This window comes from Ictidomys tridecemlineatus, chromosome 6 (assembly GCF_052094955.1).
Source record: "Ictidomys tridecemlineatus isolate mIctTri1 chromosome 6, mIctTri1.hap1, whole genome shotgun sequence".
NCBI lineage: Eukaryota > Metazoa > Chordata > Mammalia > Rodentia > Sciuridae > Ictidomys > Ictidomys tridecemlineatus.
Window position 1 is genome coordinate 37081345 of NC_135482.1, and position 13129 is coordinate 37094473.

General features: G+C 32.9%; 1 protein-coding gene across 4 annotated transcripts in view; it reads left to right on the forward strand.

The window, feature by feature from the left end:
• Pawr (pro-apoptotic WT1 regulator) overlaps positions 1–13129 on the forward strand; it is a 101580-nt gene that overhangs the window by 72229 nt on the left and 16222 nt on the right. For 3 of the 4 annotated variants that reach the window (XM_078053103.1, XM_078053104.1, XM_005337989.5), the window contains one exon: positions 6752–6786. The exons of the other annotated variant lie outside the window; for it this stretch is intronic. In XM_078053103.1, the coding sequence (XP_077909229.1) occupies positions 6752–6786 (35 nt within the window). The remainder of the gene's footprint in view (positions 1–6751; positions 6787–13129) is intronic. 4 annotated transcript variants of the gene reach the window in all.

Sequence of the window (13129 nt, forward strand, 5' to 3'; positions counted from 1 at the left end):
ACAACACAAATTTATTGTCTTAAAACCTTTTGTCTTAAAATAATACAAATTTATTGTCTTCTTGTTCTGTAAATTAGAAATCTGACACAGGTCTTTTGGGCTGAACTCATAGGCTAAAATCAGGTCTGTGTTCCTTTCTGGAAACACAAAGGAGGAATCTGTTTCCTTAATTCCCCCCCCCCCGCCCTCCCCTTCCCCGCACATACACACACATCTTAGAGGCTAACTGTATTCTTTAGTCCATGGCTCCTTTCCTTCTGCAAAGCCAGGGACTTTCGAGTTGAGACCTTCTCACATTGTATCATTGTGGCCTTTGTTCATCAGTCACATCTTTCACTGGTCTTTTTCTGCCTCTCCCTTTCACTTCTAATGAAGTTAAGTGATTACATTGGGCCCATTAAATAATCCAGAATAATCTTATTTAAGTTCAGTTGATTAGAAACTTTAATAGTCATGTAACCTTACAGATTCTTTGAGGGGTATTATTCTGCCTAGCTCATCGTCGTCATTTGTTTTGATATTAAAATTGTACTAGCTTTGACCAGCAGGAATTCCTTTACATGTTTGTATCTTTTGCCATGTCTCCATCATTCTTGGAGCACCTTCTTGTTTTCTGGCATAATAAGATTACAGACTCACTTTGAATTTTTCCTATCACAGCTTAACAGCTGTGTCCCTAAAGAGCCCTGATTCCTTTTTCTCAAATGATATTTTGAAGTCCCCATATCTGTGCTTTAGATTTCAAATATTTTAAGTCCATTGTTTTTGGGGTGTCATTATCCCCAGTCCTCTATGCACAGACCTACAAAATGTATGTTTGTATACATACCCATACACACACACACACACATACACCTGTTTGTTTTCTGTCTGCCTGTCTAGCTGCCTACCTATATCTGTCCATCTAGATATTGAATTTATTTATACTGATACTTCCAATTCTAACACTACAGGTTGTTCTAGCATTTGTAATTCCCCTTTGTGACATTGAGAAACCTGTTTCCCACTATCCTTAACATGTTTTCTTTTTTGTTCAAACCCTCCACATGTAATCCATCTTCCTTTGTCACCTTTCCTCCACACGTATGCTATCCATACTGCAAGTAGTTCTGCCATCACATACTGGCTCTTGCTGGACACTCTTCTTACTCTTTTCAGGCTTAAGCATCTCATGCCAGGCTACAGGGTGCCTCCTTATCATGCTGTTTTGACCAGCTGCTCTTCCCCAGGATTTCTCTTCAATTATGCTCAGACTTTGCACCTTTATGCTGGATTGATCCTCCATGGGGACTGGTCCTCAACCTGATTAGGTTTTTTAAAAATTTGTTTATTATTTATTTTTTATTTATGTTGATGGGCCTTTATTTTATTTATTTTATTTTTAAGTGGTGCTGAGAATCATACCCAGTGCCTCCCACATGTTAGGCAAGTGCTCTACCACTGAGCTACCACCCCAGCCCCTGGTTAGGTTTTTACTTCTCCATGTGGACATACTCTTCATCCTTCCTGAGTTCTGGTACAGAATACCCAGAGCTCTCTGAGGTTCCATATTCTTTACTCTTCTAAAACTAACATTCTAACAACACTTTATTCTGTTTATTTTCAGAACAAATTAACTTCATACCCTGCTTGGAGCTCTAGCTGATCCTCCATGGGACTCCCTTTCTAACCTTACCTTAGAACCTTCTGTCCCTGCTTTGTAGACACTGTTCTCATTTTGCTTAGGTTCTGGTTTCTTGGGCCAGACTAGTCTTTCTGTTATATAGTGATCTCCTCATTTTGCTTGAACTCTTTACTTTCTATGCCAAGCAGCTCTTCTTTGTGTAGAATGCTAGTCTCTTGGTACCCTGGTCTGAATCATGAAGTTTCTTCCCTTCCTTGTTCTACCCCATCTAATGGCTTTGGGGTTGACTTATTCAGAAAAGGATAGCAAAGTATGAGGGTTCCCCCCCTTTAAAAATCTTTCTTAATAAAATTCTTTTTTAATTCTTTAGTTATTTTTTTATGCATTATAGGAATTTGCAGCCATCTTCAGCAATGTATCTGACTAAATTATATAACCAATGTAGATATTTTAAGTTAGCACTGAGAGCCAGTTAGTATGGTATACCAAAGTTTTACTGAGGGTTCTGGCTTTGTTGCTAATTAGTTTACTTGAAAAACCTCAGTGTTGTTTTGCTATATTCCACTGGACTTGTATTTTTCTGATCTTATTTTAAAAATGCCTTCCAATTTGTTTATATGTTAAAAGTTCTTATCTGTAAAGACTATGTTCACGGGATTTCCTTATTGACCATTCTAAGCTTAAATGAGGCAGAATGTTTAATTAAACTCACACAAAACACTGTGTTTTGCCAACATTTTCTCGGCTCTACATAGTTGTTTCCCTTTTCTTTAGTAATGTCAACTGTCTCATTGAAAGGAAGATTATTCAAGGAAAAGGATATTTGAAATCAGTTGTATAATAGACTTTGGGGTTTTTAGAATATCTAATTACATAGTTGCTAAAACTTTTAAAACCAATATCAGTCTTACCAGTTGTACTTCCTATAAGCAATTTTAGTGATAGTTGTATTTCTCCATTTTTTCTACATTTAGAATGAAATTGTTAACTTAAATAATTATGATAATTATTAAGGATGTTCTTAGTAATCATATAGTTAAGTTCCTTTGTTTAGAATTTTTTGTGGCCACAGAAATTTCTAATTAACAAATCTAAGGTGGAGTTTATATTTGTGTAGAATTTTATTACAACGTGAAGGAATGTTTAACATTTTTCTCTTTAAAATTTTAAAGTACTCTTGCTGTACTATACGGTTGATTTTGTTTATTCTATCTAACATTTCTAATTCATTTTATGTCCAGTTTTCTCGTCTTTGGCAAGGTACAGAGATCACTTTAAAAATCCATTTATAGGTGTCAGTTTCTTATGCATGTAAGAAACAAGCTGCCACCACTTCTAATCTCTAATAATGCTAATACAATGTAGTCTGACCAATTTCGTGAACATCCATCTCTAAGGTTTATAATTTCACTTTTAGAATCACTGCAAAATAACATTTAGCTTCAAGCTGTGTAGTCTGATAATAATTAAACTTTACTAATGAAGAATAAGCCTAAGTGTTACCTGTCTGCATCAGGATTTCTTAACTATTGAAGTACTATTTATTTAGAAATATGTATAGCTTAAATTCTAATTGTTTACATGATTTGGACATAGAATAATAATGATCAGGCATATCAGAGTTCTCATTTTATTAGCTGCAACAAGTTAGTCATATAGAAAATATTGAGCTAAACTTAGTAGATGGGGGTTGGGATTGTGGTTCAGTGTTAGAGCACTTGCCTAGCATGTGTGAGGTACTGGGTTCCATCCTCAGCACCACATTTAAAAAAAAATAAATAAGATTAACTTATTAAAAAAGAAGAAAACTTAGGAGATGTGTTTTAAGTGACTAGTGGCTTCGAAAATGTAAAATTTTGTAAATAAATGTAGAAATCTGATGTTATTACATGACTATTTGTTAGTATTCTTAGCTGGAGTTTATTATTGTCTTTATTTTATAAACTTGTCAAAGTGTAAAATTTATTATTATGCTGTTACAGGTTAATGTTGCTGAAAATGTCCTACATTTCCATTTCTGCATTAAAATTCTGCTTTCCATCTGTATTTATGGAAATATTTATGGAAAATACCTATCTCAAGCTTCAGAAATTGTATTCTTAACATTTCATTTGGTAAACTAGTAACCTACAAATCCATAAATCTAGTATGTGATTGCTTTCTTTTAGCAATTCTGCTTACTCCATTTCAATAAGAGGTAGCTTACACAATCAAGCATAAATGTGGCATGTACTAAAACATTTCAGATTAGGTGGAATGAGAGATGTGATGTTTCAGAATTTTAGAGAGGTTGGCATTATCAACATTTTTTCTCATGTATATTTATTATGAACACTAAGGTATGTTTGTTTTAGTTCATATAGGATGATGATTTTTTAAAAAACATAAAATATTAATTGAAATACTGTTTGAGAAATTTTAGGAGCAAAAGTTCCATATGAAATCATTGTCCGCATTTAGTAATATGAACTTTGAGTGGATACATATGAGTCTAATACTTCTGCTTTATCTAAGCAGCCAGTGATAAACACTTTAATCTAGCTATTAAGCTTTCAAAAATAATTTTAAAGCTAGATCGATCGATCGATCTATCTATCTAGATACAGACCTATCTATATATGTCTCTCATATATATATACACACACACACACACACACACACACATATATATATATATATTGCCGTTATTTGCTGGAGATAACATATTTTTATAAGTAGGGGATTTGTTTGTTACATAAAGAAGAGTCAGATTCTGTCTCCTTATTGTTAGGAGGCATGGTTTAGGGAATCTGTTTTAATGATAGGCAGGTAATAAATCCTTTAAAGTTTATTTTTCTAGATTTTTGTGGCTGACTTTGTAATAAGACTAGCTGATTCCCAGTGATATGTAAAATGTTTTTGTATCAACTGTCAGAGCATGACTTCCCTAGAAGTAATTCTGTTCATGGGATAAGGACCCCCCCCCTCCCCACATTAACAGTCCAGGATACTGTCGCCTGATTACTTCATACATTTAATTTCCCAAGTGGTGCTTTCCCAACTGTGGATTACAAAGGAAGTTATTTCCCTAAGCTGTCCATATATATTTATTGGGTTTAAAGAGAGAAAGGTGAATCAAGGGGGTATCCCTATCTTTCAGAAGCTTATATTTTACTTAGAAAAGAAGATATATAAATGAAAAATTGAGATAAAGTTATATTTAAGTGATTTAGGCTGTTCTAATGGGAATTTATTGACTTGGAATGATTAAAACAGATTTATTAAAATTTTATATAGAGTGGCTGGGGTTGTCGCTCAGTGGTGGAGTGCTTGCCTAGCATGTGAGGCTCTGGGTTCTGTCCTCAGCACTGCGTATAAATACATAAAATAAAGGTCCATTTACAACTAAAAAATATTTTTAAAATTTTTATATTTAAAAAATAAATATTTTTCCATATCTCAGTTAGCTTTTAAAAAATTGTAATCAAATTTAAATTAAGCCTATTGAAAAGGTGTTGTGTTGTTTTACTCATGTCATTTAATCCCTACAACAACCAATTGGCATCATTGTTATTCCATATATAATGAGGAGACCAAGACTGATAAAAGTTTAAATACACAGTTTTATGTCTACCAGGTTGCCTGTCTGGTTGGAACTTTGCTTAATTCTTCCTTTTAACCATCTGGTTTGCTGTACTAATTTTCCAAATGGCTATCTTTTATTGTGTTATGCAGTCAGTATTTACTGTCTAGCTCTGGAACTTGGTCATTTCATAAAGGGAGCTTATTCTTTGATTTCAACTAGGTTAGAAATTAATTATAGAGTCTTTCCTGGAGACTTAATGATAAACATTTTTTAAAGGATATTAATCAGTTTTTTAAAGACTCATTTAATTTTAACCTGTTTTATTAAAATTAAACTGTAAAAATATTTGGAGAACCTTGGCTATAAAAATCACTGCTTGCCTGGTTAGTTGCAAGGTAATTTTTCCACCCTAGTGGTTAATGTTAACTTTCAGCAGTCTCCTTTTTCCCTTCCTCCCTCCCTCTGCCTGCCTGCCTGCCTTCTCTCTCTTACTCTCCCTCCCCCTTCCTCCCTCCCTCCCTCCCTTCCTTCCTCCTTCCTTCCTTCCTTCCTTCCTTCCTTCCTTCCTTCCTCCCTCCCTCCCTTTCTTCCTTCCTTCCTTCCTTCTTTTTCTGTCATCACAATAAAGTATACTTTCTCACTTTTTATTTTTTAGTTGTATATAGTGTAAAAATAATGATCATTGTTTATATGTGGTAACTTGGCTTTTTATTTAAAAAACAAGGCATAAAAAAGTTAAAGGGAGGTTTATGATTGTAGCTCAGTGGTAGAGCACTTGCCTAAGCATGTGTGAGGCACTGGATTCACTTTTAAATAAATGAACAAACAAACAGACAAATAATAAATAAATAAATAAATAAATAAATAAATGAATGAATGAATGAATGAATGAATGAATGAATGAATGAATGAATGAATGAATAAATAAATGGATAAATGGATAAATGGATAAATGAATAAATAAATAAATAAAGGTTCATCCATCAACAATTAAAAAATATATATTTAAAAAATAAAGTCAAAGGGAAATATATGAAGATTATAATGGTTGACTTTTAAGTGTCCATTGACTTCTAAAAGAATTTTTTTTGAGAGAGAGAGAGAGAATTTTAATATTTATTTTTTTTAGTTTTCAGCGGACACAACATCTTTGTATGTGGTGCTGAGGATCAAACCCAGGGCGCACACATGCCAGGCGAGCTTGCTACCGCTTGAGCCACATCCCCAGCCCTTCTAAAAGAATTTAAATTGACTAATGATGTCCTATGTACCCCAACCATTTTCTGAGCTTTTTAAGTACTTAAGCTTTTTAATTATAAGAGTGATTGGTTTGGACTGAAAAATCAGATATAGTTTTTTTATTTGACCAATGGTGTGAATTTTTAAAAAATAAGATCGTTGTAAATTGCTTCTTTCAAAATTTGATATTCTCAACTTTTTTTTTAGTTTTTCAACTGTTTTTATAATCATGCACGCACGCACACACACACACACACACACACACACACACACACACACACACACCCTGTCCAAACTGATTTGTCATTACTTTTACTTTACAGGAAACATCTAGAACTGTTTCAGGCAGATATAAAAGGTAAGAATCCTTATGTTTTAACTTATATTGTATAATGAGTGTGATGTCTGTCTGACATCAAGTAGAACTCTACCTAACCAAGTAGAACTGTGCAGGGCAGCTCTTTGAAAAGTAAGAAACTTTAACATTGTGCTCTTAGAAAGAAATTACATTATAGGCAGGAGTTTGATGTATAACCATGATTCTGTTGTATCTTGTAGTTTTTGAAAACTGCCTTCCCCCTGAATTTGCATGGGTCCAATGAACTTTGCAAATAATAACTTTAAAATGGCCTACAAGTAGACCAGTAAAATAATCAAAAGACTGGTTATGTAGCTCTGTGGTAGAGTGCTAACTGGATTCAATCTCAGTATCATAAGAAAAAAGGAAAAAACCCACAGATCTAGAATCTGATTTTATATCTGAAATTAGTATCAAAATCTAGTATCTGAAATTATTCATTCTTAAATCTGATAGGAATGTGTTATACCTTATATCAATAATTCATTTCTTTTATCAACCTATCAGCAAGTTGTAGCAATGACTAGAATATGCATGTTTCTTAATAAGGGTATCTGTTGACAGATGGAGATGGTAAAACTAAAGAATGGGTTGAAAGATAAAACTTTGATATCATATGATAGAAAAAAATAGCATACATTGTGTAAATGTATGTAAGTACACACACTAACAGGTGGAATTAACTCAGAAGCCTTTAGAGGAGTCAAGTAACCACAGAACTAGTTTTATGTGCATATATGTGTGTGTGCGCGCGCGCATGCATTTTTTTTTTTTTTTTTTGGCACTGGGGATTGGAGCCACATCCCTATCCGTTTTTTTTTTTGTTTTGTTTTGTTTTTTTTGAGACAGGGTCTGACATAGTTACTGAGGCTGGTCTGAAACTTGTAATCCTCCTGCCTCAGCCTCCTGAGCTTCTGGAATTAACAGGCACTGCACCCATCTTTAAATATATGCTTACAAATTACTAATTAAGTATTTAATTCCTGTCCCCAAAATGTCAAGAATGTACTTTTTTTGTCTGTTTTAAGCACTGAGTCTGTTAAACATTCAAACTAGTTCTGCTATATTTTAAAATGGAATCGATTCTTGTCAAGAGCTTTTCAGTTCTCATTTGATTCTAAATTTGTTTCATAGGAAATTGATTAGAACCTTTTTAATTTTGGAAAATGAATTATTTATTTAGAAAAAAATTTATGCAAGATTTAAAATGTTGCAATACAACTATGTTAACTTTTTTTCTAAATGGAACTTTCTTATATCATTGTTTTAAAACCAGTAGTTCTTATTTGATTACACATGTATTTCGAGAACCATGCAATAGCAAGAAATATCCTTGATTTGTTGGCCAATGATCAAACTAGAAAAACCTGTCAAATTCTTTAAAAAGTGAGAAATCCAGACTAACAAGTATCAAATGTGTCTGTATTAAATATATTGTATATTTTGCCAAATGTTTCCAGGCCTCCAATATCTGTAGCTCTTTTGGCTAATGAACTTTTCAAAAGAACATGAAAACCACAAAGTGGTACTTTAAAGTGAATTGGCATATTGGTGCAGTTTATGGACTGAATTTTTCCCTGGTGGATTTGTGAATTTATCTGTTGTAAATATTCTTAGCTAAGATTTTTTATAATATTTACTATTTACCAGTTACTGTTCCTTTTTACATATATCCATTCCCCAATAGTATTATGAGGAAAGTGCTTATATTATCACCATTTTACAAAGAAGGAAACTGAGACACAGTGAAGTTTAATGATTTGTGTGAGATTAAACATATTAATTGGCAGATTTTGTCAACATATATTTCTTTACCTCATGGTAGTATCAGTTTGCCTAGTATGGGTAAGAATGGGGCATTGTGGAAGTTTGATATAGCTTATTTAGTCTCTTAAGTGTTTGGAAGGTTCCAATAGCTAGAATTTTTTGTTTAATATAAGCTTGAAAAAAAATTTTCCCCAGTGACTACTGCATATATGATCCTGGATTTCCCAGTCTACCCAGCTCTCTTTGTTAAGATAACTTTTGTTCTTAATTATAATCTTGAGGTTTTAGAAGTTCTGAAGTATCTATATAATTATGAAAGAGAAACTATGCACTAATGTTTGGCATAATTTTACTTTCTTTTTTTGTGTTAGGGATTTAACTCAGCCCATGCATAGCTTAGTAGGAGCTGTACCATCCTCTTCCCCATAATTTTATTAAATGCATTTTATATGTTTTATTTCTTGGTAAATTAACCACTAAAGCTGAAAAATACTGTTGTCATTTTATTAATTTTTAAAAAGTCTCATTAAAATGTAATTTAAGTACCATAAAAAATCGCCCTTTTAAGGTGTATAATTCACCAATTTTTAGTGTATTCCCAGTTTTAAAAAATATTTATTTTTTAGTTTTAGGTGGATACAATCTCTTTATTTTTATTTTTATGTGGTGCTGAGGATCGAACTCCATGCCTTGCACATGTCAGGCGAGTGAGCTACCACTTGAGCCACACCCCCAGCCCTATATTCCCAGTTTTATAGAGGTATCACTACTGTCTGGTTCCAGGGTTTGTTTCCCTTCCTAAAAGGAAGGTCCTACCCATTAAGTACTCAATCTCCATTTTTCTCTTCCCATATCTCCTAGCAGTCAGTTATTTGTTTTCTGTATATAGGAGAGATTTCATATAAACACATAATAGGTGGCCTTTTATGCCTGTCTTTTTTCAGTTAGTATATTTTTAGGATGTATATCATATCATATCACTATGTGTGAATATACCACATTTATTTAGCCATTTATTAGTTGATGGTTGGTATAACAAAATATTATGTACATTGTATAATTTGATATAAAAGTTCATGTACAAATTTTGTGTAATTTTTATTATAACAGAAATTTTTTATATTGTTTTGTTGAAGCCCCCCCCTCCGAAAAAAAAAGAAAAACATAATAAACATTATATGTCATTATTGATTCATTCAGAATCAGTGCTAGTTGTTTGGGAGACTCATGTTAAGATGAGGAGTATACAGTTTTAGCTGTTTTTACTGAATGTTGTGAACTACATTTGAAAAAAAATGTTTTCTGGATATGTTTTGTCTAGTTCTCAAGTGGTAATATTTGAATACTCAGGTGTGTTTAATGAAAAAAATTAAATATAGTGAATATATTATATATTTAATAGCTATATATTCCACTATGTTCTTTATATAATAATATAAATTTACTGTATTTACTTTTAGAAACCAGAAATAAGGATGTATAATGATATCCTATAACTGGGTTGTGTACTGAGGACTAAACCCAGGGGCGCTTTACCACTGAGCTACACCCATAGCCCTTTTTAATTTTTATTTTGAGAGAGGGTCTCACTACATTGGCCTGGACTGGCCTCAAAATTGAGATCCTCCTGCCTTAGTCTCCCAAATCACTGGGATTATAGGCATACACCACCATTCCCAGCTGGAACAACTTATATTTTTAACAGTGAGATAGGTTATAAGCTATTACATTCATGTAAACAATACAATGTAGCCATTAAGATACTATAGATGGAGCTGGACATGGTGATGCACACCTGTAATCCCAGTGGCTCAGGAGGCTGAGACAGGAGAATCACGAGCTCAGAGCCAACCTCAACAACAGCAAGGCACTAAGCAACTCAGTGAGAACCTGTCTCTAAATAAAAATACAAAATAGGGCTGGAGATGTGGCCTGGCCTAATGGTCGAGTGCCTCCTGAGTTCAATCCCCAGCACCAAAAAACCAAGATGCTATAGATGGACTAGAGTTGTGGCTCAGTGGTAGAGCTCCTGCCTGGCACTCGTGAGGCATTTGGTTCGATCCTCATTACTACATAAAATCAAAATGAGTAAATAAAATAAAGTTCTATAAAAAAAGATGCTATAGGAAAAAAAATGAAACGTGGGAAAATTATTACCAATTTATGTTAAATGGGGAAGGACCGATAGAGCATAAGACTACAATAAAACAAAATTTATCAAGTAATCTTAATCTGAGATCTGTTGATGTCATGAGCTGTTGAAATTGTGTGTAAAAGGATATATTGCTTATTTTTCTGAGAAAAAAAAAGCTTTTTTTTTTTCATCATATTGTTAAGGGGTCTGTGATCCAGAAGGAAAACTTAATGTTGTAAAATGTTAATAGTAGTTATCTCTGGGTTGATGGGATTTCTGAAATATTAATTTTTATTTTTTAAGTGAATATATATAAACATTTTAATAGAGAGTCTAAGAGTTGATTTTGATTGTTAGTTGTTGGAATGTTCGAATTTTAAGGAAGAAAGGAGAGAAACCTATAAAGAGCATAGGGCTGTTTTGAGGTGTGGGAGTAGTGGTAGGAGAGCACAGGTTAGTGAAAGACACTAAAAATACAGAAACCAATCATGTACTTATTGGTTATAGGTATTTTGTGATATATCTAAATACTTCTGGATATTTAATATCCAATCTAAAAGTAGATTTTTACCCATAAGTCTTATAATCATTAAGCTTTAAAATGTCTATATTAGTGGAAAATTCCTCTAGCTATAATCTCTTAATGCTTCCAATCTCATTCTCATGATAGTTTTAGAATAACAGTGCTATTTCTATGACACCCTCTCATCTTTCCACAAAAGATGAGAATATTCCCAGAAGGGGAAAAACTTCCAATAAAGGGTGATATTTATCTCTGATGATACTGTATATTCGTTTCTCTTTTCTGAACATTATGGTTAATATCTTTGTAGCTAAGAGCAAATGGAGGATTCCTTTTGGATCTTATTAGTTAGAGATTTGTGTTAACATTCCTAAGTAGTACATTACAAACTTTTTGGAGTTAATGAAACAATCTTTTATTGTAAGTATTTTCCATTGTGCATATCTGGCCTACAAAATAGGTTAAAAATGCTCTGTTTTTAGGATAAGCAGCTAAATTTGGCAGTAAAATCAAGTAACACAGTTCTTCATAATTATGACAGTATTCCTTTCAAACCTAATATGTACTGGGGATACAAAACACTGATTTTATTTTCAGTAATAATTATTTCTTACTTTTAAACTTGCATAATGTGTATTAACAAGCCTACTATGAAAAGAGATTTTTTAAAATTGTTGATAGATTAAACTTTTTAAAAAATAGTGTTTTACTTTTTAATTGACATATTTATACATACTTACAGGGTCTAGTAAATTCAGTACACAATGTATAATGATCAAGTTAGGTAATTAACACTTCCATCTCATTTATCATTTCTATATTTTAGGAATCTTTTGATTATAGTTATTTTTAAATGCATCATAAATTGCTGTAGACTAAAAATTACCCTACTGTGGTATAGAATACTATAGCTGATTCCTGCTGTTTTGGTGTTCGATATCTAAGACCTCACTCCTGCGTCCTCTCTTAGTCTCAAGTGACCTCTACTCTATCATCTTTTTTGCTTTTAAAGGTAAGTCTTTACTTCTTCATTTCTGAAGGATAACTGCGCTGGGTGTAGTACTTTGGTTGGCAGGTTTTTATTTTGTTTCTTTCTTTTTTTTTTTTTTTTCAGAACTTTGAATATATCAGCCCATTCTCTTCTAGTTTGCAAGAAATCTGTTAGTCTAATGAGTTTTCCTTTATATGGGACTTAATGCTTTTTTTATTGCTGTTTTTAGAATCCTCTTTGTCTTTGACTTGACAATTTGATTCTAGTATGTCTTTTACAGGGTATCTATTTTGGTTGAGTCTACTTAACATTCTTTTAGCTTTTTGGATCTGGATATCATCTCTTTCAAGACTTGGGAAGTTTTCGGCTATTATTTTGTTAATAGACTTTTTTATATCTTTATTGAATTTTTTTTAATGTGGTGCTAAGCATCAAACCCAGTGCCTTACACATGCTAGGCAAGTGCTTAACACTGAGCCACAACCCCAGTCCCTGTTAAATGGATTTTTAATGCCTTTTCCCTTCTCCTTTGGAACTCCAGTAATGAGAATATTTGTTTGCCTTAGTGTTGTCCCATAAGTTTATTTGGCTTCCTTCTTTCCAGCTTTCCTTCCTTCTTTACTTCTTCTATGTCTTCCTGTTAGGGATGGCCTATCTTCAGGTTCTGAAGTTCTTTTTTCACCTTGGTCTAATCTGTTGTTGAATTTCTCATTTGTATTTTTTATTTCACTGATTGAATTCTTCAACAACAAGATTTCTGTTTGGCTCTTTTTTTGTGTGTGTGATTGATTTCTTTGTTGAATTTCTTATCCAGATTATGAATTGTTTTCTTCATTTTGTCAAACTATTTATCTGTGTTCTCTTGTATCTTGCTGAATTTCCTTAGGATCCATATTTTGAATTTCTTTTCAGGTATTTAATAGACTGT